The 27,807-nt window shown below is 40.2% G+C and overlaps 1 protein-coding gene across 11 annotated transcripts in view; it reads right to left on the bottom strand.

Annotated features, from left to right (window-relative positions):
* Window positions 1-207: 207 nt before the first annotated feature.
* Window positions 208-27,807, bottom strand: part of st3gal3b (ST3 beta-galactoside alpha-2,3-sialyltransferase 3b) — a 48,088-nt gene continuing 20,488 nt past the window's right edge. For all 11 annotated transcript variants that reach the window (XM_040143169.1, XM_040143171.1, XM_040143170.1 and 8 more), the window contains 7 exons: window positions 25,557-25,651; window positions 19,440-19,503; window positions 19,249-19,344; window positions 18,888-19,074; window positions 8,602-8,748; window positions 6,155-6,301; window positions 208-3,936 (listed from right to left, as the gene is read on the bottom strand). In XM_040143169.1, the coding sequence (XP_039999103.1) occupies window positions 3,847-3,936; window positions 6,155-6,301; window positions 8,602-8,748; window positions 18,888-19,074; window positions 19,249-19,344; window positions 19,440-19,503; window positions 25,557-25,651 (826 nt within the window). In that variant the 3' untranslated portion in view covers window positions 208-3,846. The remainder of the gene's footprint in view (window positions 3,937-6,154; window positions 6,302-8,601; window positions 8,749-18,887; window positions 19,075-19,248; window positions 19,345-19,439; window positions 19,504-25,556; window positions 25,652-27,807) is intronic.

Below are 27,807 nucleotides of genomic sequence, written 5' to 3' on the forward strand. Positions count from 1 at the left end.
TGCTTTGAGATCATCTGCAAAGATCTTCCGGCCACCTGCTGTCACATTATGACACAAGCAAGGACGAAAAGTAATGCCTTTAAGTTGAGATAAATAAAAGTAGACTAAATACATCAAAAATATTTACTATATATACTGAAAATTCACAGTGTACAGAAATATGTTTATACAACAAGACAAATACAGAAAAAAAAAAAAAAAAAAAAATCCCCGTTGAGCTGTTGGGGAAAAATATTTCCAGTTGCTCCACAGAATCAAAAGATGCAAACATGCACAGGCAAATATCCATTACAAACTTATTTATTGAGTTGCAGAAAGCCATTTATATATATCTATATATCTATATATATCTATATATATAGAGAGATATATATACACACACACACACACACACGTGTATATATATATATATCTCTCTCTATATATATATGTATATAAAAACAAACAGTAATACTTTTGATCACTTTGACCTCCAAATGATGATGGTGAAAGGTGGTGAAAAAAAAAAAAAAAACAATCAAAAGGTTTATAAATATGATGAGCTAATACATTCTGCTTTATTATGAGGAGGTTATTAGAAGAGGCGATCCATTTGAGCTCCTCTAGCTTTTGTAAAAGTTTAAACCCACTGTAAGAAAGAAAAACAAAAAAAAAGACAAAAAAAAGGGCTCACTTCTTCTCTGGATCTGCTTAGTCTCAAAGCTTTAAGGACCATACTGTTGGCTTGGCGTCTTTTAGCCCGCTGAGCACACATTGCACACGTTTTACATTATTGATATCCATTTTCCACTACATACTCTGAAGATTTTAGATCTGCCGTCCAAGCTACCACTGGTTTCCAATGATTCAGTACGCTATAAAAAAGTCTACCCTCAAATCTACCTCGTTTGTGATACATCATCTGTGACAATTGCCTTTATTTTATGTCCAAGTTATCATGATATGATGCTGTGGCAGTCAGTAGGGACCATTTTCAAACTCTCCTTGCTGGCGCATTCAAGGATGTTCTAACATTCAAGCATTAATGTGGTGCACCAGTGATTTAGCATTGCACCTCCATAAAGCTGGGGGACGTACAAGAGACAGATTTTAAAAAAAACTGGAGCAGCAGAGGTCGAGATATCCCGAGTTTAAGTCATTAGTATGGATCAACTTCTGAAAACACTGGTTCCTGCCTCCCCTCCGGTGAATATGTAGTTTATGGGCTAAATAATACAAGACCGCCAGTATGGGGCTTTAAGTCCCCCCTAGACTGTATATAATGTACATACAGTACAGATACGAAATGGACTGGTCCCAAATGACACATGAGGAGTGACCTGTCCTGACCTGGAACTGATCCTACATACTGAATCGGCTGCAGTTACTTTCCTGCGTCAAGCTCCCCGCTACAGTTTCCAGGTGATGAGGTGTAAGGCACTGAGAGCGCCTCGTGATACTGCAATGGTCAGCTGTTCCCTGTGCGCTAGCTCTCAGGAAAAAAAACAATTAAAAAAGTCCCAAACAGGGCCTAGTTTCCCAAAATAAGGATCCATTCCTTCAAACCCAGTGGAACTGTTCTGAAGGGACTGGGCTGGACATGTGGCTGGACGATCCCAGCAGTGCTTTGGGAAACTTAATCAAGAAAAGGAACATGTGATGGAGCAATGTAACAGATGTATAAACAGCAGCTTACTGATTGAGAGTATTGGAAGTGAACCTCTATGACTACAATATACAGTAAATGAGCACTTCCAAGGAATAATCAGAAGTTTAACCAAAAAAAAAAAAAAGTTTTTAAAATGCACCATCACTATATAAAGCTGATTTTTGCATACATATGATAAAATGATGAGCAAACATGTGACATTTTGACATTCTGACAATTTTTTTGAGGGAAGGAAGAAAAAGAAAAAGCAAAATGTTTGATTGTGTAATACTGAACACTTTCTGTTGTATGTTAATGCAGTATATAAATACTGAAAAGCGTGTGGCAAAACCTTCATCTGCAGAGTGCAAAGGTTCTGATCAGCACATGTGATGCTAATTTACGATCTTGGCAATTATCACCTCAGAAATTTTAAGATATTTTAAGAAATTATGTTAATGTACGCTGCATGACAGAGAAATAAAGAGCTGCTGACATTTAACACTAAGCCAATTAAAAAACAGATTCATCAGTGGATTCAATCACAACACTGCTTCTGCCATGAAATTTAAAGATGCAGTCTAAGAGGAAGCACACGGCGGTGAAATTGAAACACAAATTCAAACTTTTGTGTTCTCTCTTAACAAATACAATGGAAAGCAGGCCTGCCTGTGACCAAAACATTGGGACTGTGTAACAAAATAAATTACTAAAATTAACCTAAAAACAAAAATATATATATTTATATTCTACAGTCTGAGATTTCACCATTTACTGAAGAACAAGAAAGTCTGCAGCAACAGGAGGTTGGGGAAGGGATCCGACATACAGTCTCTGGTCTCCTTGACCAGGACAGGACACGTTACAGTGCTGTATATCACCACTGCGGCTTGAAGGCTCACAGCGGATGAAGCGATGAAGACAGTACTGAGACATGAATGAAACGAGAGGAAGAAGGATTTGCAAACAGACAAAGAGGAGAAGGAAAGATGCAGTGTCTGAATTTTACTTCAGGGCTCACCTGCCAGACCTGGTTAATTTAAGAAAATAAGAGTCAAAAATAGTTTTGATTGATCAAAATTTAACATAAGTGTCCTAATGCATGCTTTCAATGGATTGTAGTGTAGAGAAGCTTAAAAGCTAAAATCATCATTAAAACCAGGAAATTTAGAGTTTTAATTGAACACTCTGAAGTAATTTATCTGTATTAGTCTTTATTTTTTTCTTTTTGGTGGCCTCTCACCTGATGTGAGCAGCCACATGGGGATAACTAACCATCCAGACATCAGAAAACACACACAACCACTCTGTGTAGAGCCAGATTAACAAGCACCTGGTTATTGTGTCACTGATAGAAATTCTTCTACAGACTTTACAGAGAAAACCTCAAAAACAGAAGTCGGTAGATGAATTAAACACTAATGTTAGTGTCTAAAATTGACACAAGTCTGTGTCGCAGGTGACCCTCACATATTTATATGCTGTAATCTGGTAAGTGTTAATTTTGGACCCTGGACAGATAGTAAAAAAGTGAATGAATGAATGGACAAATGGCAGGTGAAGGGTGGGGGTGTGGGGGCTGCTGCAGCCTGTTAAAAAGCACAGTAAAAATCTTTGATATTTACACTGAGGAAAGTGAATACATTCAGGCAGCAAAAGGAGAGGAGGGCGACCTCTCCCCTGTACGAGGTACGTTTGGCACTGCTAATACTCAACCCATCCCCGCACAATCTCTGTGACAGTCCTCTTTTCATTCCTTTCTCTTCTGTCCCTTCATCAAGTTAGCCAGTAAGTCAAGCTAAACCCCTGACATCTGCATGTCAACATGTGACCTCTGCTTTTACTATTAAATCATGTGGTACTCCGGGGTTTGAAGTGGTAAACTTTGAAACGTGGGGCCAGCGGAGCTTTTCTGCAACTGTCTAATGATGAGACAGGAACCAGGCAGATTCAGTCCTCCCCAGGTCCCCTCGCCACCCCCGCTTCAATCAGCAGGAGTCTTTGGTTCAGAAGGCACATGTGTGCATCTCTCCATGGAAACCCTCCTGTATCTTTTTTTTTTTTTTTTTAAATAATATCCTTTGATATAAAAACCCCCGACAGGTGTGCAGGCCACCTGGATTCTAAGGGCTCTCTCTCCATGGGTTGATCGATTTTCCTGCTTCCTGTTTTGTAGTCCTTTGGGAAAAATAGAGGGAGACTGTGGGTGAGTTGTAAACTCAGATACCGTTGGTCAGGTCTGTGATGACGTTGGCCTTCACCAGCTTGCGGAGGAACTCCTTCTCCTTGGATATGTTGTGTGTCCATGACTGCAAGAGAAGAAGAGAAAAAAACAAAATCAGAATCATGCAACATCAAAGCTGAAGTAGGAAGACAACTACACGGATCATATTCAACAGCAGCAATAACAAAAGCATTGTTATATGCACTGAGCCACAAGGCTGTGTGTTAGTTTGGGATTTTCACATTCCAGGTATCTATACGTGTGGGTGTACATGTGTGTATTTATATATTTAAAGCCCAGCTGGGTCAGTTTTCCTCCCTGCTTCTTCTATGAGGATTCAGACCAGTGGGCCGACATGTAACCAGAGCTGTTAGTTCCTGTGCGGTACTTTGGGATGAAGAAACAACCAGAGAGCAAATGAAGGAGGCAAAGGGTGGAGGGCAGGAACATACAGGAGGGAATAGGTTGGGAAAAAAAAAAATGGAAAGGTAGGCTGGGGCCTGCAAGACTCAGACTCAGTTTAAGACTCTCCTACGTCTCTGGGCCTGTCTGAGTCAAACCTCCTACCACTGTGTGATGGGTCACATCAAGGCCACAAGGAACAATGAGATCGGCAGTTTTATTGGAAATTAGAATTGAAAACAGGGCTGCAATGTTTAAAGTCCAACAGAAACCCATTTTTTGAAGTCAAAAATCATGTCACGATTTAAAAATTGACCAATTTTTTTTTTTTTTATGAGGGAAAAAAAAAAAGGTGGGCAGGCCAGGGAAAGTGTTTTACACAATTTCAACAATTGAATGCTGTTAAATATAACTTAAAAGTCAAGGACTGAAGAGTGATGTTAGCAGAGGTGTTGAAGAATGACAACAATAAATGACTACAAGTGACCCCTTTCACATACAAGAAGCCGTTTGATCAATTTTTAATATAACAAATATTGATAATAGCAGCTTTAACTAAATAGATTCTAACCTTGATTGGCTCTGCAATAACAGAACTGAGGATCAGATAAAAGCGGCGCGTATCAGATACTGATGCAGGTGAGCTCAGCAGCACCACGCTGACTGATGTGATGTGCGTGACATTTTATTATCAATTTTTTCTGTATCTTGTCTGGCTACGGGATTTCTGTGGAGCTTTAACGGAATCCCCCTAGATAGGAAACAAGCTCTTTCTCCAAAGCAGGGGAATAATATGTGGATGATTTCACAGCTCAGTGGCCGTGTGTTTTCAGAAAATCAAACAACTCCAGGGACTGGCAGTGGTTAAAGTGTTCCAAACAATAAAGCCAGAAGTGTTCCCATTAATTAGCCATGTGTGGCTGATGATGACAATGTTGATGAAGATGATGATAATAAATGCCAAAGGTTCACTGGGAGTTTAGACAAAGGTTATCATCATACTGAGCTCATGGTTTATACCCGTCAGCACATGGGTGACATCTTTGATTCCACTGGGTTTCAGTGTAAACACAGAGAGGAAGACTTGACTGATGGAGAGGAGAGCGATCTGTCATGAGGGCGTTTACAAAATGATTGTTCAAACCACACACTATCAGTAGGCACATTGCTACAGTGACTGATGAAAGACTAGTGACACTTCAATGCAGGGTCAGTACACTTTTAATTTCTTAAATGTTTTGCACTCTTAATTTATTTTTTCTCTTATAATCACATTCAGTTTAGCTTTATTAGAGTTTTAAGGTGCGTTAACAGTTTAAGTTTTTATTAAATGGGATATGACTCAGATTTTTTATATTTGTTTCAGTTTAACTTTTTAATACTTTTTCCTCCCAATGTCTTATGCACTTTTAAGGCAGAAGGATAGAGCAGAAGTTCAAATGTTTATTGTATTATTAACACTACATGCCTCATTTATACACAAATGGTGTGACTACGCAGATAGCACAGCAGGAATCTCCAGAGTTACCGAATAGGAATGTTCCAAGTACTGAAACATCTTTGGATGTAATATTAGTCCACAATTCTTGGACTAATGGTACCATCAGCCCAAATAGTGAATTCTTTGTAGTGAATGTATTTTGGCTGTAAGCCCTTTCAACTCCCCCTCAACCTCCGCAGGACCGGTGGTCCCTCCTCATCAAAGTTTAGAGTTATTTGTTTCTTCACTTATTCTTCAGTGGCCAGAGAGGGTAGGGAGCAGCCAGAATATATTGTTCCCATTAGCATCGACAGAGCGTCACACCAGATTTCATTTAAAAATCTGACAATTTAAGAGCAGCTTGGCTATTTGATAAGTTTATAGTGAAATAAGTGCTCTTTTCAGATGTTCAAACACTCACCTCTTTTATGGCAGACATCTTGACAGTCTCATAGTAGTGCAGAGGTGCGTGGGGAGTGTTCATGTCGTAGCCGAATCCTGCCACCGCCACCTCATCACAGTTATGCAGTGCCATCGTTATAGCAACTGTTCCTAAAGTTGGAATGTTCTGTAGTAAAAGCAGAGACACGGGCTGTCAGATCATTACAGCAAAAACATGTACCAGGAGCATTTGTCACTAAAAATGTATTTTTAATAACACAGGGATTAATATAGACTAAAAACATGTGCAGTATTATCACTTCCAGCCAGTTCTGAAACACTAGTTCAGAGACAGATGTCCACTCCTTCTCATGTATCTGCTTCCATTCCTCCTTTATGCCTCTGTCTTTGTTCTGTTCCACTGCTGCTAACTGACTTTGAGCACTTGGTGATTAACTATTACCTTTAAGACACGACCCCTGAAGACCCCTGCTACGACACAGTGATCTACGGGGTTGAACTGTGCTTCCTATCTGCCCTGGGCTGCCAAAGATCTGGGGGGTATAGGGGCTGTGTGTGTGTGATTGTGTGTGTGGATGTTGCAGAACAAGGAGAGAGGAAAAATTATGTGTGTGTGTGTGTTGGAAAAAGAAAAAAAAAAAAAGCGGGTCCAGAAGAAAGAGTGTAGGGAGGCCCCATTTAAACCATTACCCTGATTTGCAGCCCTCAGGGTAGGTGGAGCTGAACTAGCAGCTTGCCAACCCCCTACTGCGTGTTCTAATACAAATTAATTTACACACACTCACGTACACACTCTATATAAACACTCGTTTAACAAATAGACCTCCTCATTAATTTTCACATACATAAACATAAACTCTGATAGTCAGAAGAGAGACAGGAAAGTGTTCTAGGGAAAGATTGTGCCAAATCATACAACTTTGTAGCTTGTATTGTATGAGACAGCACTGCAAACACTCCGATGCAACACAAATGACCACGCACTCCGTCTCTCTCTCTCTCTCACACACACACACACACACACACACACACACACACACACACACACACACACACACACACACACACACACACACACACACAGGCCAGATGTCCACATGTTGAACACATGTTGCAGAGGGGAGTTCATGCAGGGGTGTTCTGCTGGCCCCAGAGGGCAGAGCTACGGTGATACACTCCTCATTTCTCTAACAATATTCCCTCTCTACCTACCAACAGATCACACAAACAGTATGTTTATACGCAGCCATATACACATACACACCAGTATTTAAGTTCAAATGCTGTATTGTGTTTAGTTTATATTCATCTGCTCTGTACCCTGGTTGGTGGCCACCAAGTAAAATTTGTTCACTTTATTTCTCTAACCAAATGTTCTCTGATCTCTGGTCTCTGGTCAAGGCCTGATACAGCAGTCTTGGGTCCAGATAAACATGATTCATGAGCAAAGCACATACATCAACTTCTAACATTGAATTAAAACACCAAGCACTGTTTTTCAACTGAACCACGGTTACAGCAGGTCCCTAGCAGCTTGGCAATGTCAACAATTAGAAATTGTTTATTTCCTCTTACTTTCTTTCTCCTTCTTTATATTGTAAAAATGGTGGAGGTACGCTGCCGTTCTGAGGTAAAGAACCTCCAAGAAAGCCTTCAAAACCAAGATTTAAGTACAAACTAACTAGAGTAAAATACAACTGAAGAGTATATCATATACAGTTGGGTCCAAAAGTCAGAGACCACTCTCCCATTCACTGTACATCTCCAAGGAAACCTAATATTTTAACAAAAGGTAGATTGGAAACCCATATCTTTAGTAAAGCTGTTCCCTATTCAAAACTCCTGAACATGAGTAACAAAGATAACTAATAAAAGTAAGGCAAACAGCCTTAAATTACTCCAGAAACATTTGTATTTTATGTGCCACCAATTATTAAAAAAAAACAAAAAACTATTGTGCAAAGCAGGGCACAGATCTGTTGCCATCTAACCTTGACTTCAGCGAAGTAGTACTGTGTGTGTAGAATATTACAGTAATCACTTATCAAAATACTTGTTTGGTGCAGCCCAAGTCTGAATTGATTCATCCTGCATCCAGATTTTTCAGTTTTTCAGTTCAAAAAGCCAATCCAAATGCAAGTGTGTGCCATTTTTGACGATTTTATCATACATTGATTGTACTCTCTAATATCTCTTAAAAAGAGATAACTCTTGCCATTGCTTCTTTGTTCCCTGATTCCTTATACAGGATTCCATGAAAATTTGCCGAACAAATTTCCAAGAAGCTGACAAAAGCACATGCTTATCAGTGCAAAATTGTAAGGATATTCTCAGTACAAAACTATAAGCGTGCATACAATGCTGGAGCTATGGAAAATCCTGACACTGTGTGTGTGTGTGTGTGTGTGTGTGTGTGTGTGTGTGTGTGTGTGTGTGTGCGTGCGCGTGTGCCTTCACGTGTCTTACCCCTTTGCCCATGAGGCCATTGTTGAAGGGCAGGCCAATGAACTGGAAGGCAGCCTCCTGGATGAAGTAAGGGTTCAGGATTCTCATCTCGGTCGGCTCCCGAGGCACATAGTGAGCCACCGACTTCCAAAAACCCTCTGTACCCCTCTGAGGAAACAGACAAAAGGAAGGGTAGTAGGAAGCAAAAAACAGAATATTATACATTAGTCATAAATGCTGGACTGTTTTTTTCTCTCCAAATTCAGAGTCATGTACACAAAACACAAAACTGACATTCACATGATGATACCTCCACTGTGGACAGCAAACTGCGATTTACCAACCCAACATCAAAGTGAGATTATCCTCTACAACTCTGACATAAAACACAGAAGCCAACCTGAAGCCAGACCCCTACTAGCACTGATTAGGGAAATGGCTTTTAGGGATTTAACGGATGAAGTCATGGTGAGGGGCTCGAAGGACATCAGTAATTATGACCCCTGGTAGGAGTAGAGCCTAGCAGTAGGTGAGGGGGTTCAGCCAACCCAAAGTGCTTGGAAGGTGCTGCTTTTCAGTCATTCTTTTCCAAGTTCCATTGGTTGTAGGGAAAATGGTTGTGGGAGCAAAATATTTCATATACACAAATTCACACTTGAAACGCATTTTAACATTTTTCAGTGTCAGGTACAGGCAGGTACAAACTCATTTTCATTCTGTTTTACTTTTATTTAAACAAAATTAAAAATTACTGTTTTTGTTTTACAAGCTCTTGTCCTTGTGACTTTGAACCAGACAAGTGAGAGAAAAATGATAGATAAAGGTGACGATTAGGGTGATGATGCTGGGGACGAACTTTTAAGAAGTTCATGTTTACACACACACTGACTCAGGAGCAGGATTTTCCTTTCCTTTGCTGGGTTGATCTTTTCCATTTTCCCCTAACATGTCCTGATAAGGTTTCTCTCTGACTTCCTTATCAGAAATTACTGCTTCTTGATTGTTACAGAGAACAAAAGTTGCACATGGCATTAATGGTTAGGCTTGATGGAAGAGTTTGCTTTAAGATTAAATATTAGTATATTACTGAATTAAATTACTTTAATTGGAGAAAAATGGCAGTAAAGGCAACACTGATTTGTTATTAGACATGCAGTTGGGATAACACAAACCCCAAAATGGTTTTGCAAGCCAACATCCAAGGTTAAATATGGCACTTGACAGGAAATGGTTCAAATCACACCTTGACCTGAGGGTGTTCGGCAAGACCTCAGGTCTTTTTACACAAAGCAATCCTCAACAGTCGCTACAGCAACCTTTCAGACAAGCCTACAGCACCACCTGAATAAAATTATGTAACTCTTATGAAATGCACTTGCTCAACTGTTATACCAGAACATCCACTGAGTAGTAAGATACTAAGACACAAACTCACAAAAAGGTACCCTTCAAAATTTTAGAGTCTAATGATTATGCAAATGGTTACCCAATTCTGATTCTTAACAATATCTAATCTAAATTACACCTCTTATAAATCAGTCCCCTTTGCAGCATTACTTTAAATAATAAACTAAATGACAGTGCAATGAACTAGCAGTGCGTGATTGACTTGCCTGACAGAGTAACATCCTAAAAGGCATGAAGCCAATAGGGTCAGCAGATGTAAATGGGAATCACCTGTTCAAATAGCCAAGCACCCGCCCGGCTGCTTTTGATACAGCAATTCGTGTGTGTGCATGCGCTAGTGTGTGTGTGTGTGTGTGTGTGTGCGTGTTGGCAGAGGCAGTAGCAACAAGTCGGCTGGCTTTGTGGCTTAAACAGTGGCGGCTCTTTTTGAACATGGGCCCATCTCTGTGCCTTCGGCAAGCTGCAACAGGAACAGCAGCTCATCTCTCCTGTCAACACAGCTTGTGTTTGCCAGGAATCTATTTAGCAGCACTGTTTGGATGTGTGCACGTCTGTGTATGCAGAATAAAGAGAGTGATGCATTTTTTTCTTTATTCTAGGAAGGAGAAGCTAATGACACACAACACACACCCCTCGCTTTACACAGCTATGACCTGACATGTACATAGACATAAATATCATGGGGTGGGGATCTCTTTGAAGATATTCAGACAAGTACAGGTGGCTTTGACAAATGTAAGAGCAATTAGTAAGTAAGGATTCAGGTCTACTGGGTTGGAGGGGGTGGCAGTTGCTGTTATGAGTTTAGGAATGTGGAACGTTGCTTACAATAAAAAGGTCTCCCGCTCAAACCTCCAGCAGTTAGCATGGTCTGAGTAAGTTAATGATAACACTCAAACCTCCTTAGACAGTGCATTTAGCTCTCAAACTACCCCAGAGGAGCTGTAAAATGACAGCAATGAAGACTGTGTTTGTGGGTAGCTACTGGATATGAATATTAAAATATGTGACTGTGATAGAAGGGGAATTTTAATAATAGGTCAAGCCTTATCTGGTTAAATGAAGGTTAAAGGCAAGACCAAAAATAACTGCTGAAAATCACTGCACTATCAGTGGTGGACACTGCAGCAGCAGTACTCAAAGCTCTTTCAAATAACCTCCAGGGAACAGGATGTGACTTCCACTGTGGACTGACCGCTAACCTCTGTGTGAGTTTGTATTGGCTTGTCAAGGGAAACTGTGCTGCGCCAGTAGCATTTGAACACAGACAGAACAGGAAGCTGCAGAGTGGTCCTACACCACTTACTCACCAAGTCCTGACACACAAATGCTCAAAAAGGTGAACAGAAATGTGTAGCTGGGCTCATTAAGACTGTTGCTGGGCTGTGGTCAGAAAGGAAATGGCTGTTTCCCTTCTCCTGCGAAAGCTTTATGGTTAAATTGGTCTAGATTATTAGATTTAAGTGTGTGAACAAGGCTGTGTGTTCCAATAAAGCACCTGTTAAAACAACCTTGAACTTAGAAACAAATTACTTGCAATGTGAGGAGATAGATGGTAGAGGTTGACATCACTCAGTCAGAAGAAGGTTAAGTAGGGCCTGACAATTCCAACTGTGTTTACATTAGTAAAGTTTCCATCCAAATTTAGTACAAAATTGAAACTTATTTCCAAATAATTGGCAATGAAAATGTAAAACTTCATGCACATTTTCATCTACATCCAGAAAAACAGTTGGTGGCACTACTTCGCCAGTTGGGTGCCATTAAATCATTGCAGAAGAAGAGGGTGCAATGAGATGATGTAATGCCACATAACTAATGTCTGTGGTTCAATGCCAACTGGGGACCTTTTTCGCATGCCTGTTCACTATTAACTGTACAATAAAGGGCAAAAACGCAAAGAATAATCTTACAAGAAACAGGTGGATGGAAATGCACTTATCGGCTATCAGAGGTTGACAACCTTTTACTTCTTAATGGGCATCATGATTTTTTTTACAAGTACTCAGGTTCCCTGAATAAACAAAGTTACATGCATCTGAGCCACGTAAATACTTCTTGAAGCAAAGACATTATTTGTTATTACGACAACATATTCTTATACTTAATTCATTCTATTGGCGTTATCATGATTCTAACTGTAGGTGCTGAGCATTTATTTGTGCCAAGCTGGAAATTCATACTTTTCAGAATCTTCTGGCCCACAAGAGTAATCTTCACATTACACATGTCGAGTACACTGTACCAATTGGGGGTTAAGAGTTGTACTGGTGATGAATCTGTTGCCATAATATCAGAGGCACCCTTAATAAGAGCCTGGTATTGTAAGGATGCTGACAATTATTGGCAGTGCTTCTGAGATTACGAGTCAATGAGGAGGAAAAATAGTTCTGATGAATGACACAGCACACGAAAACAACAATCAGAGTCCCTTGCTTCCCATTTAGACATTTAACGGAGCCTGACCAAAGCATGTAGGCCAAAGTGACATGGGCAAACTCTTACTTGAGTGCACTTTAAAGTGTAATGGAAGCCAAATGTGTACAATTAATAGCACATATACTCAATATCAGAGTGGCTAGGAGGAATGTGCTACAGTAATAACTGAGGTAAACATGGTTTCCCACACACAACAACAAGCTGGAGAAGTTGGGTTGTATACCTGTGCTTGTACATGAACGTGACGGGTGAACAGATCTTCAGCACCAGTGAGTCTGAAAGAGGCAATACTGAAGCCGGTGAAAAGTAAAATGTGTAAAATGTATTATTAAAGATTTTTCTGTGGCTGGGAACTTAAGGAGGTACCGTTAATGTATTTCTGAGTAGACTTATACCATAACACTGTCTCTTCATGTCAGTATTGTTGACTACACCAGAAGATTTGCAAAGGCTAAGTGTATTTGTCTTGTAATTTAACTGCTGTAGGAAAATCCTAGATGTACAAACCAACACCAAAGGATCTTGAAGCACAGGATTAGGGGAAGACAATGTCAGAGGGTGAGGAGAGGAGCTACTGTAAGCCAAAAGAGGTGACGAATCAAACATATGGAAAAAGTGATACGGACTGACAGACAGACATGGCTCTTAACAATGACAAAGGGAGTGGTAAAAGGGAAAATGTACAACATTCAAAAAATGTGAAATTCACTATCTTAGATTGCCCTTCTAGGCACAATAAAGATGATGTAAAAAACAAATAAAAATATTAGAAAACCAAGTATGGGCTAGTGATGGTGAAGTACTTAAATAATACTGGGCATAAACATGATGACATTAATCCTTTTCCATTTGCATGAAACTAAAAATACACCTCAGCTGCACTTCACTCCACAAATGTGAAAATACCCAAATAAGAAACAGCTTGGCTGAAAGCCTTGTGTTTATAGTTTTCAGTGTGGTTTGGTTTCAGTGTGGCTTCAAGCACAAGCCAATGAAACTTAACTCACCTTTAAAATAAAATGTTTCTCTGTGTTGAATGAAGCAGACAGCTCAGTTTATAGCTCCCAAGGGACTGAGTGAAATGTGTAGAAATGTGGAGCACTGATGGGAGTGTAATAGGAGGGGAAAGGGAAGGACAAAATGTTTCACATCTGCTTGGTTACTACAGGTGGCTTTAAAGCCCTTCAGTGTAAACAAACACAGTAAAGCTAGACCATCTTTTCACAAGATACAGTACATGTCTGGTTTCAAAGTTTTGACCTATTCTTGAGTGTTGTCCACAATAATCTCATAATATGGCTGGAATGACACATGCCCTTCCTTTCTTGATAGGCAGCTGTCACACAATTTGGCTCTATCTGGGCTCTTCGGTCCCGTAAACTGCTGTGCGAGGACGTGGTTGTGTTTTATGTTTATGGAGAGGACGACTCAAACGAGGTGGACTGGATTCCGGAGGGTAGATTTAAAGCAATTTAGAAACAAAACGGCAGCCGCCAAACTGCCAACAATCGCAATTAAGGTCGTCTGGAGGTCGTTAGCACTGTGTACATGTTGGACCTTTGAGTTTACAAGTTGCAGTGTCTCACCACATAAGTGCTCCACTGAAGAGGAACCATTTCAGAAAGAATGTTTGAAAGGGAGAGAGGTTTTCCACACTAAGTGGTAAATGGTGAGGTGCACAGTAGGGGGATTAAGGTTTCTTAGATCCACAGAAGTAAAAATCTGGACAGCTTTGGTTATTTTATTCACTTTTGCATGCCAGGAATCTGAAGCATTCACCAATTTGCCTTTGCTTTTCTTGACGCATACCATGACCTCTGCCCTCATTGAGGTCACAGTGGTTTTTTCTTTTCCTCTGAGGTTATCCACTGTGTGAAAACCTTGTCTCCACACTCCCATGACGGCAAACGTGAAAACGGTGACAAAACAAGTACATTGACTCTGAAGACTTGTATGTGCAGCGTGGCCTCTGGCCACTAACAGGTGACATCTTGGAAGATCACATGGCTATCGCTGCCTGCAAGACCTGCTGGTATCTGACTAAAAAACAAACTAGTCTTCCTTTTGACCTATTTTGACATGTCAAATTCCTCCTTAAACTGGCATAAATACTCAATTACCCAACATCCATTGAATGACAACATACTACTAAAGGAACCCAGTGTGCAAGTCTGAGTGTTAATCATTGTAGGCTAGGTAGGTGACTCATTTTTGAAATGCAACACTCATGGTAATCAGTGACATCCGGACACTATGTTAGTCACTTGGTTCATGTTCAGAATCCATGTTTACAAGTATGTAAATGTTTATGAATACATGTATGCATGATACTTCGGGCTTCTGCACAGATGTTTGGGCTTAAAAAAAAGAGCCATATAGCTGTTATTTCTGTCTCTCAGTGCGTTCTCAGTGATAGAGTTACAATAAACTTTTCTGGCTCAACAGAAAAACCCAGGCGTTACACAGAGTGTAACAATAGGAATGCTTGCTAACAATATTCCAGCTGGAGGGAGTTCATTTGGAAATTTGTTGGTAATATGAAGCAACAGGCTATTTTAGTAATTCCTCGCACACTTGATTTCTGGCAGATAAGATGTGCAATGTTTTTAAAATATTGGCTGAACTACACTATTTTGATACTTCTAAATAAGAACCCCTGGTTGTATTTTTACTAAAGGAGAAGTACTCTCTTTATCAAATTGTCTCCATCCATCATTTATCTTTCTGGCCTGTAAAGAGGCAGGGAAAGTTCCTGTAAACAAACGAGAGATAGAACACCGACACTCCACCTTTGAACCCCGTGTTTACCACCGGCTGTATATCCTTCACTGGCTCTGTTTGAAAATATCCCTGCATATACAAACAACTGCGGCTGTGTGTGCATGAACCGTGAGTGCGTGCTGTGTATGAGGGCAAAAATCGAAACTAGACACAGAGGAAAAAAGGAAATATCAACAACCGTGGAAATCATGTTTGAGCACTGTTGTAAACAGCATGTAACCGGGCAATCAACCACGCTGCTGCATATGTGGGGTCAGACTTTCAAGCGGAGTGACAAAGTTGAGTAATTATCACATATACCTGCGGTAATGAGGGATTAAGGAAGTCGGAAGCCTTGTGATGCTGCAATACTGTAAGACTACACTGACCTAAACTGCGAGACACATTCAGAGAGAGAACTGTCTACAAGGTGAAGATCTGATCAGGATCTAGACTTGGTCTGGATTTTGCTCTGAAGTTTATAACTGTGCATGTGTGAGTGAGTGGGAGGTTGTGTGTGTGCCTGTGCCCTTTCCCGTGCGTGCATGCGTGCGTTTGTGAGAGTGTACAAAACACAAAATAACAGACTGGGAAACTGCCTTACTAAATTGTATTCTGTTCACCCATCCAAGACTGCGCTGTAGGCATTTGAAAAGCTACAATAGTGCAGGATAGTCAAGCACGCTGGCCACCGGCTAGATGAGTCACGGCTGCACTACAACTGTGTACCACCCACTAACCTTTTAAAGAAGAAGAGGAAGAAAGACACTCGCTTTCATAACCGCAGATGGAGAGTGAAAAGGTTTTGCATCCCTTCCAGCAGTGAGTCTGCAGGTTACACAAAGAAATCCCCTGCTCGACCAACAGATGTAAAAGCTCCCAAAGGACAGCTGTCCATAGTTACATTACATCTCGCTGTGGGTTTGGACTAAATGGATAGAGCAAAGAGAGGGAAGCTTGCTGCCGATTGGGGAGAATTTCCTGCTGCATATCCTCTAGTGTGCAGTACCACTCTCTGAACCAAATTTCTCTGACAGTTGCATTTTATTATTTTAGATACCAGTTGTCTGGTAATAAGTGAAAAGAAAGAAAAAAAGAAAAAATATTTATGAGTTACTGTTTCTGGAAATGTGTCCCTTAGTTGACAGAAGACCCATGTAGATACACACATAAGCACCTCTTCATGTTTCTTTGTCCAATGCATTAGTCTAATGTGGGTGTGAGTCAGATACAATGAAGTTAGGATGGCAGTCTTTTAACAGGACCTCAGCTCCTTTCATGTTTTTGCTAAGACTTAAAAACCACTAGTAAACAGATATTGTTCCTCTGGAAACACAAGGTAGCTAACTGTATGTTAAGATATTCTCATTTTGATGAGAAAACAAATGAATGGTATCTTTGTTTGCCTAAAGTGACCATTTTCAATAAGCTTGACTCAAAATGATAATGAGTGTGATGTGTATAGTAACAAGCATTTAAATGAGCCCATAAATGCTACAGTACATTATTTAAATCAAGGTGATTTAAAATACACATACTGTCAAAGAAAAGCAAAGAGGGCGACGTATAGTGGGTCGAAAACCTTCTAGACACACCAACTTACTCTCATAACACCTAACACCACCAAGTCTAATGGCGCAATAGCGGGCGCCAATGAGCCCGAAACCTCACTATCAAGGCTTACATTGCTTTTGGGTCTTCTTGGAATCTAAGTCTATACACTACATCTTTTGTATGATATGTTACTGTTCTGTTTATATATAACATCGCTGACACTGATTGTTTATCTTCAATGCCAAAAACTAATTCCAGTGACCCCAGTCTGCCAGTAAAGTGGAATCGTCCAGGAAACATTTACGTATGGTGATATACAGTATTTATATGATAGTAAATCAACTACTCAAATGTATAAAACAGGGTAAAGACTAAAGACTATCCCGAGGTCAAACACGGGTCTTTGCACATCTGTCAGTTTTCTTCTTCTCCATATTATCATCAAGGCTAGGACCTAAAGACACTGATGATTTTTTCTTTTTGTTCCCTGATTTTTAACCCATGGGAAACATTCTTCCTTCCTCAGCAGATCAAAGAGGGCTGAGTCAGATGCCAGGGGCCAGATCAATTATCCCAGGCAACCATTTCTACTGTCCTCTCCCTCTGACACTAGAAAAATCTGGGCCCTATCAAAGGCTGAAGGGGCCATCAGCCAGCCAAGCAAACTATTTTCCACCATTTCACTTTACAGTTACCTTCCACTGCTCATTTTCTTTTCCCCAGCTATTATCCCTTTATCCTATTTAACTTACTTATCCTTTCCATCTATCTTTCCTCTATTCTCTCCTTTTTTAATCCAATGTCACGCCATTACTTAGTTTCAGCTTGCCATTCTATGCCGTCTCCATCCCATACTATAAATGTATCGTCCTTTCCTCTTTATTTTCTATCCCAGTTTTGTCACCCATGACTCTTGTTATTTGACAAATGTCCCCTGGTCCCTGAAAGTCACACTGCTGTGGTGGAAAATAAAGTAGGTTTCCTGATTTCTGGGTAGCTCGATGAGACAGAAGCATCCTGCACCAAAAATAGTAAAAGGGTGTTCAGCTATTCTGCCTGTGTAGAACATACCCGTATGGATTGTCCAGCTGCTTATGCAAGGTCTAGCCCATTTCCTACACCTTACCTTTTTAATGTTATTTTACGATTCCTGAGGCTAAAACATGTAAAGGAATCAACGGTATGGTCCTTTATATACCACTACCTTTTTTTAAATGGAACTATGCTGAGCTTTTACTAAGTACTCCCATTGTCCTGCAGTTGAATGGACTCAAAAGAATCTCACAACGATACTAGAGACAGTTCAAGAAGAGCTGAATGAAAGTGCTTAGGAGAGCTTTTTTTGTAGTGACAAAGGTTATAATGTAGGGGACACAGAGGCCTTTAAAAATGAATGCTTTCTATAATACCTTAAGAGATAAAGGAGAGCCTGTTCTGTCATTTAGTCTGGCCCTTGTGAGTAAGAGGCCAGTTCACAGCCCATCATTTAACTGTGCCATCATAATGTTTCGAAAGGACACCCAAAAGATTTGTTATTAATTAATTTGTAGTTATTAGCGCGGCAACATCCAAACATGTGAGACAACAGGTTAACAGGAGAGCAGCATAATTTAGGGGAAAATGGCATTTTAGCATGAAGAAAAATAACTCTTTAGGCAGAGACAGAAGAAAAAATTATTTGTGTCATAGCCATTGGTTTTTCTCAACTCTCCTTTCTGCGTTAAGCATTTAAACCATCTAAAACACCCACACTATAAAGTAAAGATTCATGTTTTCCTCTTATAATACAATGGCTTACATTTCCACAGAAAGCAATGTACAGAATGTGATAATAGATTAGACTGCTATGTTCTTCAAAAAAAAAAAAACCCACATAACTCAGATATTCAGACCCATTTAGACACCCAGAGAGGTACAAATTCTACTTTAAGTGTTTCTGGAGCCTACTTTTGTTGTGCAGCAGACACTTTTCTCATTTTGGACTCTTATATTTGAACACCCACTCAAAGTGTCTCAGATTTCTCTGCTGTGAGTCGTCATCCTGTTATTATTTAGGGTGTGTGTGTGTGTGTGTGTGTGTGTGTGTGCGTGTTAAATATGTTGATTTTCACTTTCATTCCTTAACGATGATTTAAATACATCCTCACCAGTTTCTCCTTGAAAACCATCTGTCTGAGCCACTTGAAATCCAGTGGTTTGAAAGCAGAAAAAACAAAAAGAGAGTCTTTTTCATAGTTTTCAGGCTTCTGGATAGCTCCCTCTGGATAGGTAATCCTCATGGTGGTTTTGGTCCCTACATCTCTGCCATAACCACTTACTGGTGCCTCATTCAACCTGCCAGCACAAAAAATGTCATAGTGAGTGGAATTCATGCTTCAAAGAGCCCATAAGATCCATGATACAGCAATTAAATGATCTAAGATGGTGTCATTTATACCTAACCTACTACAGACTATGCACTTAAAGTTTCATTAAGTCATGATCAGTGTCTTGAAGGAGTGGTCTCACCTCACTACAACATCGTAGTCATCTATACGGGAGCCCAAAGACTTGTTGGACAGGATGCCCCCGTTGCCCACGATGACGCATCTTTTACAGCTGAGACTGGAGGGCAGGAGGGTCAGAGATTAGTAATATTAAGAGATGATAAACAGATCAAACAGGACTTCCTGTTGATTTGTGTGAGTAGCGGTAATTACCTGTCCAGCTCCTCTCCAAGTCCGTAATTTTTCGCAGCAGTTAAAATGCTGTCTATGATTCTCTCTGCAGAGGAAAAAAAAAGAAAAAAGAAAAAAAAACACCATTAGGAGGAGAATTAAGGATACATTACATTGTCACCTACCGCATTGCAGTACACTATTTTAAAACATGACTTCATACGTAAGCATATTGTGTAGATTTTTTTATTTACCAGAGCAGTTTGTGTATAAGTATATTGATGGGTAATTGCTGTTTTGTAAATAAAAGGTGACTGGCTTCATATCATTACTTTCGAATTCTCTACATCTAAGATACTGTGTCACATAATCTGGCATCAGAATATGTATTGTTGTCGGTGGGGTTAGTCCTGTTAAGTGCTCACTCCTTATGGAGAGGTACAGCAGTTTAACATCACAGATTAGATGTTCTCTAATAATTAAAAGGATATATTTGAGAAGCTAGGACTGAGGGAACTACTCCTGTAGAAGATGTATAAACTGCCGAAAGCTCCAACATACCACTGCAGATATAGCAATCTAGGTGGTCTTAAGACAGTTGGAGGAGAGAACACCTCTCTCAGTTTATTCAGTCAGAGATAAGGGGTGACCAATCAACCATCAGGAATAGTGGTGATCGGAGAAAACGGAGAGGAGTGAATCTGGGAGAAACAGACATACAGGGTTCAGGATGGTATGCGTGTGTATGTAGAAACTCTCCCATAAGAGCACTCAGAGAGGAATGCTGTTTTCAAACAAGCACATTCTCCTGGTTAAGTGGGCGATGTTGAGCTTGTCTCCTTGCGTGGCCAGCACCCCTCTGATCACAGGGTGAGAAACAGGGATGTTTAGCCATAGCGCGCATTCCTGCCATGTTCTACAGGGTATTCTGCTAGAGTCATGCTTCCATTGTTAGGTATTACATTTATTTCTCTCTCTCTTGACCATTTTTAGGCCTCTCATACTTGTAATTCACCTAACATCCCAAATGTGCAGATTCCATTACAGCTGCTACGATCTATAATCCGACTTAAATTTGTAGTAATGGGGAAGCACCATACAAGGACTTCATGGATTATACTACTATGATACTAGGACTGCCTTTCCTTTATTTGCATCCCACATGAAAAAACATTCACCCTGCATCACATTAATAAAAAAAATTAGTGGCATTTTCATGGCCCTTTCCTCTTAACGTAATATAATCACCATATAGCACACAGTCTGCAAGGGGGGGCCAAGAGAAAGTAAGAGCAAAGGGAAGAGTGAGAAGAAGAGAGTTTAGACTGGGGCCTCAAAGCAGTTTGTAAGACATATTACAGCCCCATTCACCCTAGCTAATGCTCCTAATGATTAACCTGCTGAGGAGAGGCGAGCAGACCAACAGCCCATTGTTTGGAAGTGGTGTCGATGTCTGGCGTCAAGCATCACCCCGAGCAGCATAAACATAAGACAGAGGACCACACCTGCATCCAAGCGGGTGAAAAGTGAAAAATCACAATGGGCAGGACACTTTTCCAGAGGACGACATGGAGGCTAATTGTTATAAGTAGCCGGGGTAAACATTTCAGCACAGTATGTCTCGTGGTAGAGCCAGAGACAAATGGCTGTAGGTTCAGACATTAGCCCAACGTGGAACTCTTGACAAAAATCTTTATTGGCAACATAGAGGAACGGCGGAAGCGTCGCATAACACATGAACACAGACAAATTGTTGGGAAGAGTTTAGCGTAAACAATATAAAGAATCGTGATGAGAGAGAGGTATTTGTTAGGCCTGCACTTAAGTAGGCTTTTCACTAAATATCCACTGTAATGAATAAAAAGAAAAAATCATTTGATTCCAGCACAAGGACTAATTTTTCAAGAAGCCTGATATGTGAACAATCAAAAATATCCAAAAAATATCTCAGGACTACGGCGTCTGGGCTGCAAATCTGAGGTGCGTTCACATCTCCGGCACCAGTCCACTATGTCTTTCTGGCTAAATCATGATTCTTCCTCACTATGTATAAAGTTACGGTCTGTGTGCCTTCATTTGGTGGGCATGCTGACAATGAAATGAACACTTAATGGCACAGTGATATCATTTATCAGTTTATCACGCTTCTGAATTAGCAAGTGGGGACAAAACTTCCTTCTTTAGCTGCAGCTAATTAGCTTCTCAACTGGCAAGGATCTATGAGACCCTGATGTTCACAATAGGCCAGTAATGGTTACGAAGCTAAATGCAAAGATAAAAGTGCCTATAGAGGTTACATTTTAAATATTGCCCTTGCCTTGGTTCACTAAAGGCAACAGAGGGAATGGAAATTGTAATATGAATATACACTTGTGCACCTGTTCTTGTCTCATGTTACAGAGAAGATAAAGCAAGGAATTGCCGCTCAAATTTACATGAGCATCAAAAGTGTGATCATGTACAGAGCTTGTGTAAAGAGCATACTCTGGTTATGTTAATGCGATTATACTCATGGGCAAAGGAAATAAAACCAGAGTGTAGTTGTACTCAGCTAAATATAGAGCTGATTCAATTACTTAACAGAACATCTTTTATTCTGTCATCGATTTTATTTTGTCATTGTTTTATTTGATTTTATTTATTTAAGTTATTATTTATCTTTTTAAATTACTTTTTCACTTTTTTTATCCTCATGTTCATTAGCCTAAAATCGTTTTACTGTTTGCATTTGAACTATCTTACTATCAGCTTGTCAGTCATCTGTAAAGCTCTTTCAATTGCACTAACCTGTACGAAAGGTGCTATACAAATAAAGTTTGATTGGCTAATCAACAAGTTTTAGGAGCAAATACTTTATGAAAGCCTCTTTCAGTTAACCGAGTGTGTTCGTCTAACAAAAGTGGCAGGAGAGACAAATGCATTCCCACTGCATCTTTTATTTGTGAGGGCTGCAATGCACATTTTCAAAGCCCTGTCCAGTTCTGGGTACATTATCTAATGCTGGTACTAAGATTATTTGAACAGTCAACATCAGCTTTTGCAACTACACATAAACGTCTATAATCTTGTGTACACCAAAATGGATGATAATTCAATACAACACAACTGTCTCCCCTGCATCAGGGGAATTGAAGATAGACTTTGAACAGCGTGGAGACGTATTAAACAAACAAAGCAGCTGAAACAACTCCACTCTAAACTTGTGTCTTCAGCAAACTGTGTCTTTCCTCCCCACAGGTTTCCCAAATATTGCACATTAGGCACTTATTCTGCATGCCCTGGCTCTGCAAAATCACTCACCACATCAGCAGTTTAGTTTATCAACGGAAACAGGGGGATGCTGATGAAAACTACTACTAAACACTACTAGAAGATTTAAGCAGTATTAACCACATTTTTTTTTTCTTTTTATCCAAATTTTCCAAATTTCTCCAAAGGTGCCAAAGAAGACTGAGATTTGGGAAATGGCTCTTTAAATGAACATCATCATGCAATGATGCAAACAGTTAAGCTGTGTTCGCAGAAAGAAATTATTTAGAAAGAATAGCATTTCTTTTGCAGTGCAGCATTTCACAATTAATATAAAATATAACCAGTAAAACATGCTGACCATACAGTGGCTGACTGGCATCCTGACAAGCTGCTTTTCTCTGAGACAGAATCAACACAGCTTTACTGTTCTCTTGCTATGGTTGATTTGTTGCAAAAGATACCTCCTGGCAGAAAAAAAAAAAAAGTAAAAATAAATCTCCCGCCCACCACCACTCCGTGTTCCCAATTTGGAATCCTTTGTGGCGTTCTATTCAAGATCCACACGTATCATCTCTCCACATGGGTACCGCTAAAAGGGAAACCCCGCTGCTGTCGCCGTCCGTGGAGAAAACAGAAACCAGGTGTAACACTCACACAGGGAGTGCTCTTTTGATAGTGACTGAGGCTGGCTCTGTGTGTGTGTGTGTGTGTGTGTGTGTGTGTGTGTGTGTGTGTGTGTGTGTGTGTGTGTGTGTGTGTGTGTGTGTTAGTATGACAGCGGAGAAATTGCCGGTGCATAAAGGTAACATTCAGTGTACCTTCTACTTCTAATTACTGGAAAATTTGTGACAGAGCATGTCGCTGAAGCCAGGTTAATGTTATCTCTTCACTTCCCATGGTATTATGTACTGGTTTGATATCTGAGGCGCTGCGGTGTGTTAAGGTCACAGAACAAGCAGAGTGTGTGGAGACATTAGAGTTCCCTGGTCCGAAGACAGAACTCTTCGAGTAAACAAATGCTCATCACTTAGAAGGTTGTTATTGTGACAAACACTGAAGCCACTGCATAGATTGTAAATAATTATTCATATTTTCTGACTATTGGGCGTGGTACAGTAAGAGTATCATGAAATTATGATAACAATGGACTGTCAAATGTCATGTTACAGCCTGGACGGAGGGTTACAACACTGGCTGGGGCAGAGAGCCAATTCCATAAATACCTTTTTACTTTGATTTAACACATCCACTCACAAATCCTCTTTTCTGAAATATCCTTCAGCTCCAAATGGGGGACTGGTTGATAAACTTGTTCCGGTGGTGTGGTCAATATTGTGTTCTTATATTGATGTTTAACAAACTGTTGTCAAAGAGCATTATGAGCTACGATGTCTGCAAATAAAACTCAGAAGTCAAACAACAACCAAGCATGGTTGAAGCAAGATAGAGATTTGATAATTGCTTGTAATACAAAGCTGATGTTTGGAAACTGCTCTTGGCATCTTTAATGTTAGACAGTCCATGAATAAACCAATAGCAACAATTTTCCAAAAAAAGGTACTGCTTGCATTACTATTTCATGATAACATAACTTTGGCAAAAACTAAAGGTGACTAAGTGTGCACTGTAATGAATTAGCTCTCTCACCTCGTCTTTACTCTGGACAGGACACAGTAACAAGCCTGAGGTAAAATTTATTCTGCCAAAAACATCAGCCTTGTAACAATGACAAATGATGAAACGTGCATAGTTGCAGAACTTTGGCATTCTCCACAGCTGAACCATCAGAGTGAAACCTTGATAATGAAACAAGCTGAAAAAAGGAGGTATTTGGACAAAAAAAAAACAAAAAAAAACAAAAAAAAAACAGCTTGGTTTCATACTGTACATCTGAATCACTGCCCACATCCCTGATATTTTCAGCAATTTAAAAATAATAGATTAACAAAATGATGATTAAATCCGAATATCAGACTACAGAATAACTTGTCTTATAAGAGATGTTGACAGTTTGTTGATTGGCCTAGATTGGGTAAGCAGATACAGTGTGAGAAGTCAACTGATGCATGGTGATAAGAGAAGAAGGTTGGCAGCTCTTACTTTTCATTTCATCACCTCTATTGACCGAAGTGTAATATTGGCAATGCGGAACGAAACTGTAAAAAAATCAGGGCAATATTGAAAACACGTAAGGCTGAGCTTGATACCAACACAATCAGATGGTTTATTACTTTGCGAAACCAGGCACCACGGGCACGAAGTACTGTACCATTCAGCTGCTGTCATGCTCCAACACAGCACTGAAACCTTGTAAAAACAGCAGCACTGAGAACATAGGCTCAGTACTGGCTTTAAAGGGATACTCCACAGATTTTACACATGAAGTTCAGTTAACTAATCATGAGGAATCCTACTCACCCGATGAAAACAGCTGTATAATATAAAAGGAGCTTTTCAAATTCTAAGAAAAAAACTTGACTCAGGCTTGAGACAAATTTTTACCACAAAACTGCGCTATAAATTGACGTGTGCAGTTGGAAAGAAGTAGGTATTTATGAGGCAGGGGGTCTGACGAAAGGTGCAATGAAATTGCATTAGTGGAAATGTAAACAATCAGCAATTTTGGACCTTGAATCATACTAAGGACTAAAAGTCAGGACAGCTCGGCTTTTTTTGCTGTGATTCTGACCGTTCTTTTTTAATCTGTGTCTTGTGAGCCCCTCAACTTTAAGAAAGTGCAACATTCACTACTGGAATACTCTTAACAGAAGAATACCTATATATATATATATATACACACACCAAACCAAAAAGTAGTTTTAGTAGTTAGGTTTTTATAATTGAATTAATGTTCAATATACAGTATATCATTAGCGGAGGGTAACTGATGTAATGAATATTTCTTACCTTGCGTTTTAAAACCAAATGGAGGTAAGTAATTGCTGACTTTTGCTAGACGTTTGAAGTTCCGATCAAGAAACATGGGCGCTGGTTTCATGAACCTGTAAAGGAAAGAAAGGACAGAAGGAAGAAGGTGAAAGAGAGAGAGTTTTCATTAGCAGAGATGAAAACTAGATGAAAGGCATTATGTTGTTACACTGACTTTCCATAGTAAACCTTTCCTATCATTAGGAATTATTTATTCTGTTGTGACTTCCCCCACCACACCTATTCTCCTCTCCACTGACAGACGCTTTGGCTTCCCATAAACCCTGCTCCACTTGTGACCATACTGTTAATATTCTGGGAAAGGTTTAAGCCCCAAAGTGATAAACAAACTCCTTTGTTCCACTGTCATTAATCTAATAGCATCCCCAGCTCCTGTGCCCTGCTAAAGCTTCCCAAAATAAGCACACACATTAGCTAGGCAGCTAAAAACTAAGCAGGGAATACATACTGAGAGCCTGGGAGAGACACAGAAGGCAGCTGCAGTGCATAACCCATCAACATAACCTCTCCAACCAAGTCTAAATCACAGCTGACACACAGTTGTGATTAATCTGCCGAGACAACACACTCACGCCAGAATGCTTTTCCTCACACACAGTTTCAACTACTCAAGTGAGAAGCCAGTCATCCTGCCATATTAAAAAACAAATTAAGTCTGATATTCAAAAATACGCCTGTGACCAATGTTTTTAAAGCCCCAATGAACCGCTACTTCCAGCATCGCCTCTTCCTTATCCTGTGTATCTGTATAAGTGTGTGTGTGGGTCCCTCTTTGATTAACTGCAGCACTAAAATCAAAAGAAGCCATTTCCTCTTAGTCACGCCTGCGACCCCAGTGCTGGGCTACGTGCCACTTCTGTGAGTGTGGCTTCAGGATGGATGTGTGTTTTTATGACCTGCTGTCAAGCTAGGGGAACACAAGAGGAGAAACTTGTCTCTTTTCTGCCATTAACAGGCATGGAGCATCTTGGATACACTTCAACTTTAATGTTAGACCTAAATTATCATTCAGGACAGAAAAGACAATGCTGGGCTCCTTGGAGATATCTTTACAGCTGGTGTGTATTATTTTGTTCATAATAGAAGACAGTTACAAATATTGTTATACGGTCTCATTAACTGGAACCAGACCACCAGCAACATGACTACTACATCTTGCTGAGGGGCTGATGGTTGGCTTCCCCGCGCATACACACCCACACACACAAATGGATGTTCTTTCTCACCAACAATAAATTATTGCTCCAACAGCTGACAGACCAACTAGAAAAGACATTCTAAACTCTGGAATCAAGAGAGGACACACAAGTACGATCACATTCCCTTGTTTCTCAGCAGGAAGCGGCAATAGCTTGTTACCATAACACTGCCGTGGGTTCACAAGAAATATGTGGCACTCTGAGGCACAATGACCAAACATGGCTGGCATTACTGGGCACCCTTCCGGATACCTTCAGCCTCTTCCAAGCACCCTAATCGGTCTTCGATACCCTCATTATCCTCCAGCTTTAAAGCACGAGAGCAGAGACTCAAGAGGAGAACCAGTTATGTATGGCTCTCTTGCCTCCTCACATCACCTGACGGGGGCAGACACACTCACAGACTTCTGTCCTGCCAAAACAAATGGAGATTCATTAAACCCAAGATTTCTGAGGCCATAAGGGGATATAAATAACGCAGGATCACTGCAAGTCACTGAACCCTGACCGACAGTCAGTCACTGACATCCTGACAAAGCAGAGAGACAGGGGGTTGCTTGTTGTTAAATAAAAAGTGAGGGCTCCCAAAACAGCCAACGGGCAGGGACGCATTGTGCTCGCTTCCTTTGCTGGGTCCATCTCTCACTGGCAATATTTTCATAACCGTGCTGCTTCAAGTTCACTGCCAACACTTGATTTAGGGCTCCAATGCAAACAGTTTTGGGTAAAGCAGAGGGAAGGGGAGGTGTGGAAAATAAATTGGATTCTGCAAGGGCAAGGGGCTTCAGAGAAGAAAAACACAGAGGAAGCAGGAGATGATTAGAGAGAGAGCCACAGGACCTCACTGCCAGAGGTTAAGTAGGTTTTCTCTAACAGCTGAACTGTAGGCCACTCCTATTTAGACGAAATGCTAACAAGAACATTTAAATTGATTTGTTTTTGCCTGGTAAACATACAAAGCAGGCTGAGATAAAGAAAAACAAGATGTTAATTGGTTGAGTCCCTTTCAC

Source organism: Xiphias gladius, chromosome 14 (genome assembly GCF_016859285.1).
Source record: "Xiphias gladius isolate SHS-SW01 ecotype Sanya breed wild chromosome 14, ASM1685928v1, whole genome shotgun sequence".
NCBI lineage: Eukaryota > Metazoa > Chordata > Actinopteri > Istiophoriformes > Xiphiidae > Xiphias > Xiphias gladius.